The sequence below is a fragment of the Panulirus ornatus genome, chromosome 2, assembly GCF_036320965.1.
Source record: "Panulirus ornatus isolate Po-2019 chromosome 2, ASM3632096v1, whole genome shotgun sequence".
Taxonomy (NCBI): Eukaryota; Metazoa; Arthropoda; class Malacostraca; order Decapoda; family Palinuridae; genus Panulirus; species Panulirus ornatus.
In genome coordinates, this window is record NC_092225.1 from 65487608 (window position 1) to 65492607 (window position 5000).

Genomic DNA, 5000 nt, shown 5'->3' on the forward strand with positions numbered 1-5000 from the left:
ACTCACTTACTCTCACCACTCTCTTCACCCCAACATTCTCTCTTCTTTTCTGAAAACCTCTACAAATCTTCACCTTCGCCTCCACAAGATAATGATCAGACATCCCTCCAGTTGCACCTCTCAGCACATTAACATCCAAAAGTCTCTTTTTCGCGCGCCTATCAATACGCACGTAACCCAATAACGCTCTCTGGCCATCTCTCCTACTTACATACTTATACATATGTATATCTCTCTTTTTAAACCAGGTATTCCCTATCAACAGTCCTTTTTCAGCACATAAATCTACAAGCTCTTCACCATTTCCATTTACAACACTGAGCACCCCATGTATACCAATTATTCCCTCAACTGCCACATTCCTCACCTTTGCATTCAAATCACCCATCGCTATAACCCGGTCTCGTGCATCAAAACCACTAACACACTCATTCAGCTGCTCCCAAAACACTTGCCTCTCATGATCTTTCTTCTCATGCCCTTGAGAGCTTGGGAAGTGAGTCAGTTGTTGTTCGCTGATGATACAGCGCTGGTGGCTGATTCATGTGAGAAACTGCAGAAGCTGGTGACTGAGTTTGGTAAAGTGTGTGGAAGAAGAAAGTTAAGAGTAAATGTGAATAAGAGCAAGGTTATTAGGTACAGTAGGGTTGAGGGTCAAGTCAATTGGGAGGTGAGTTTGAATGGAGAAAAACTGGAGGAAGTGAAGTGTTTTAGATATCTGGGAGTGGATCTGGCAGCGGATGGAACCATGGAAGCGGAAGTGGATCATAGGGTGGGGGAGGGGGCGAAAATTCTGGGGGAAAGCAAAAATGGGTATGTTTGAAGGAATAGTGGTTCCAACAATGTTGTATGGTTGCGAGGCGTGGGCTATGGATAGAGTTGTGCGCAGGAGGATGGATGTGCTGGAAATGAGATGTTTGAGGACAATGTGTGGTGTGAGGTGGTTTGATCGATTGAGTAACGTAAGGGTAAGAGAGATGTGTGGAAATAAAAAGAGCGTGGCTGAGAGAGCAGAAGAGGGTGTTTTGAAGTGGTTTGGGCACATGGAGAGGATGAGTGAGGAAAGATTGACCAAGAGGATATATGTGTCGGAGGTGGAGGGAGCAAGGAGAAGGGGGAGACCAAGTTGGAGGTGGAAAGATGGAGTGAAAAAGATTTTGTGTGATCGGGGCCTGAACATGCAGGAGGGTGAAAGGAGGGCAAGGAATAGAGTGAATTGGAGCGATGTGGTGTACCGCGGTTGACGTGCTGTCAGTGGATTGAATCAAGGCATGTGAAGCGTCTGGGGTAAACCATGGAAAGCTGTGTAGGTATGTATATTTGCGTGTGTGGACGTATGTATATACATGTGTATGGGGGGGGGGGGGGGTTGGGCCATTTCTTTCGTCTGTTTCCTTGCGCTACCTCGCAAACGCGGGAGACAGCGACAAAGTATAAAAAAAAAAAAAAATATATATATATATATATATATATATATATATATATATATATATATATATATATATATATATATATATATATATATGGATTGAACCAGGGCATGTGAAGCGTCAATTTTTCCTCACTCGCTGTGTTACTGTGTTACATATTGTGTTGATGTGTTACATACTGTGTTGATGTGTTATATACAGTATTGATGCATGTCGAGTGTTGCATAATTTGTCATGTGTTACATACTGTGTTGACATGCTATATACACGATATGCAACACACATCACATAACAAGCGACGTGCATAAACACAGTATGTAACACATTAACACAATATGTAACACATGACAAACTATGCAAGACATATCACATAACACATGATGCATGTCGCGTGTTATGTGATGTGTGTTCCATATGGTCGTGTGACATATGTCGCGTGTTGTGCGTTGCATAATTCATTCAGTTTTCCTGTATAAGAATTTCCCATGACATATATTTCACAATACCTCCACACAGTTAACGTCATCCCATATGTATGTAATCAAAGACCAAAACGAGTTGTGAAGAATTCACATTTATGTAACTGAGACAAAATTTACATTTGTGCAAACGAAACAAAATTCAGATCCATGAAACTGATACAAAACTGAGATTCATATAGCTGAAACAAAATACAAGCTTATGTAAATGAGAAAAAATACAGATTCACGTTACTGAGACAAAATACAGATTGACATGGACATAACACTATCATGTAAGCGAGACAAAACGCAGATACATTTAGCTGAGGACAAAGAAAGCATTAACTACAGCAAATCAAAATAAGGAAGGCAAATAACACGTAGACAATGAGAAAAATTCCAAAGATATTCGTGATAATAAATGATAATAATAACAATAATAATAATGATAGTAATAATGATGATAATAATAATGATAATAACAATAATAATAATAATAATAATAATAGTGATAATAATGATAATAATAATAATAATAATAATAATGATAATAATAATAATGATAATAGTAATAATAATAATAATAATAATAATAATAATAATATTATTAGTTTGAATGGAGAAAAACTGGAGGAAGTGAAGTGTTTTAGATATCTGGGAGTGGATCTGTCAGCGGATGGAACCATGGAAGCGGAAGTGCATCATAGGGTGGGGGAGGGGGCGAAAATTTTGGGAGCCTTGAAAAATGTGTGGAAGTCGAGAACATTATCTCGGAAAGCAAAAATGGGTATGTTTGAAGGAATAGTGGTTCCAACAATGTTGTATGGTTGCGAGGCGTGGGCTATGGATAGAGTTGTGCGCAGGAGGATGGATGTGCTGGAAATGAGATGTTTGAGGACAATGTGTGGTGTGAGGTGGTTTGATCGAGTAAGTAACGTAAGGGTAAGAGAGATGTGTGGAAATAAAAAGAGCGTGGTTGAGAGAGCAGAAGAGGGTGTTTTGAAATGGTTTGGGCACATGGAGAGAATGAGTGAGGAAAGATTGACCAAGAGGATATATGTGTCGGAGGTGGAGGGAACGAGGAGAAGAGGGAGACCAAATTGGAGGTGGAAAGATGGAGTGAAAAGGATTTTGTGTGATCGGGGCCTGAACATGCAGGAGGGTGAAAGGAGGGCAAGGAATAGAGTGAATTGGAGCGATGTGGTATACAGGGGTTGACGTGCTGTCAGTGGATTGAATCAAGGCATGTGAAGCGTCTGGGGTAAACCATGGAAAGCTGTGTAGGTATGTATATTTGCGTGTGTGGACGTATGTATATACATGTGTATGGGGGGGGGGGGTTGGGCCATTTCTTTCGTCTGTTTCCTTGCGCTACCTCGCAAACGCGGGAGACAGCGACAAAGTATAATAAAAAAAATAAAAAAAAAAAAAAAAATAATCATGATAACAATAACAACGATAATAATGATGATAATAATAACAATAACAATGATAATAATGATGATAGTAATAATAATAATGATAACAATAATGTTTCGGAGGGCCAGGTTATATGAGTGGTTGTTGTACGCTGGGAGAATCATCTGGTAATGTTTCAAAACCAGTGGAGCTTCAGCAGGCAACAGCACACATGTCTGTATGTATCACCAGAGATCATAGCTTAGCTTCACTTCATGGAAGGTTAGAGTTCATCCATCTAGCTGCTGCTAGATGTATACCACAAGACATTGTTTAGTGGAGAATAAGTAGCAGTGATTTTAAGACGTCTGAAGTGGGTGATTTTTGTCAGCGATAATTCTCCTCTCTCTCTCTCTCTCTCTCTCTCTCTCTCTCTCTCTCTCTCTCTCTCTCTCTCTCTCTCTCTCTCTCTCTCTCTCTCTCTCTCTCTCTCTCTCAGGAAACCCAACATTTCAGTACGCTGTACGTATTAACCCGCTGATGCTATCGGCAAGTGAACGGCCAAGATAATACAGAGATATGTGCGTTACATGTCTTAATGCAACACTCATTTGCGCTCTAAGCCACGTGCTGTTAATGTGAGTCTACAAGGACAAGGTATGGACGCGGGCTGGACTACAGGTCCCGCTTGGAATATCAAGCAAGACAAGACTCGTGTTCTTACAACTTAAGGTGAACTGGAGGGGTTGGTGCGTACTGGGACGCCACAAGGGAGGGGTTGGTGAGTACTGGGACGCCACAAGGGAGGGGTTGGTGAGTACTGGGACGCCACAAGGGAGGGGTTGGTGAGTACTGGGACGCCACAAGGGAGGGGTTGGTGCGTACTGGGACGCCACAAGGGAGGGGTTGGTGAGTACTGGGACGCCACAAGGGAAGGGTTGGTGAGTACTGGGACGCCACAAGGGAAGGGTTGGTGCGTACTGGGACGCCACAAGGGAAGGGTTGGTGAGTACTGGGACGCCACAAGATTTCATGTAAGGATCACCAGTACATGGCAGCCTCGGGATTGTTGCGCCAGTACATGGCTGACCTGGCTGTGACCTCAGGGTCATGGGCGGCCATTTTCCTCCAGTACTTGTCGGCCAGCATGGCATAATCGTTGCCGCGCCGAGACATGCGCTGGTAGAAGAAAGCCGACTTGACCATCTCCTCCGGGTCTGAGGCGGTGACCTTGCGGATCTCCATGGCTGCCTCTGCCGCGCCCTCGGGGTTATCTATGGACAAGACCCTCCAGTACATGCAGGCTCTGGCTGCCGCTTGCGGGTGTCGTCCGATCATGTGCCTCCAGTACATGGCCACGCGCGTCGCGTTGTCGTTCGTGATCGACTGTGAGATCGAGTCGTCCAAGAGGAGGTCTTCGGCGGGCAGGCCGAACACCACACCAACCACCACACACACCAGCAACCTGGAACAGTGCACCAGAATCATGGTAAAGACACACACACACACACTCACTCCTTACTCACAACGACCATAGTACATTGTCTGACCACCGTGCTTAACGAGTACGGTTGGTGCTGTGGTTCGTTGATCATTCACCAGTTACCAGCGGCAACGTACATCGTCAACAAATGAGAAATATATAGCACGATACTGAGCTCTGGATCATTAGTAGTTACAGGATAAAATGGAAGTAAATACAAACAGATAA

At 43.4% G+C, this 5000-nt stretch overlaps 2 protein-coding genes across 2 annotated transcripts in view; one reads left to right on the top strand and one right to left on the bottom strand.

The window, feature by feature from the left end:
- Positions 1–5000, top strand: part of LOC139756775 (procollagen-lysine,2-oxoglutarate 5-dioxygenase 1-like) — an 89097-nt gene that overhangs the window by 22685 nt on the left and 61412 nt on the right. The gene's annotated exons all lie outside the window — the stretch shown is intronic.
- Positions 3692–5000, bottom strand: part of LOC139756781 (uncharacterized) — a 16622-nt gene continuing 15313 nt past the window's right edge. Inside the window, exon 2 of the mRNA XM_071676567.1 lies at positions 3692–4754. Coding sequence (XP_071532668.1) covers positions 4331–4754 — 424 coding nt within the window. The 3' untranslated portion in view covers positions 3692–4330. The remainder of the gene's footprint in view (positions 4755–5000) is intronic.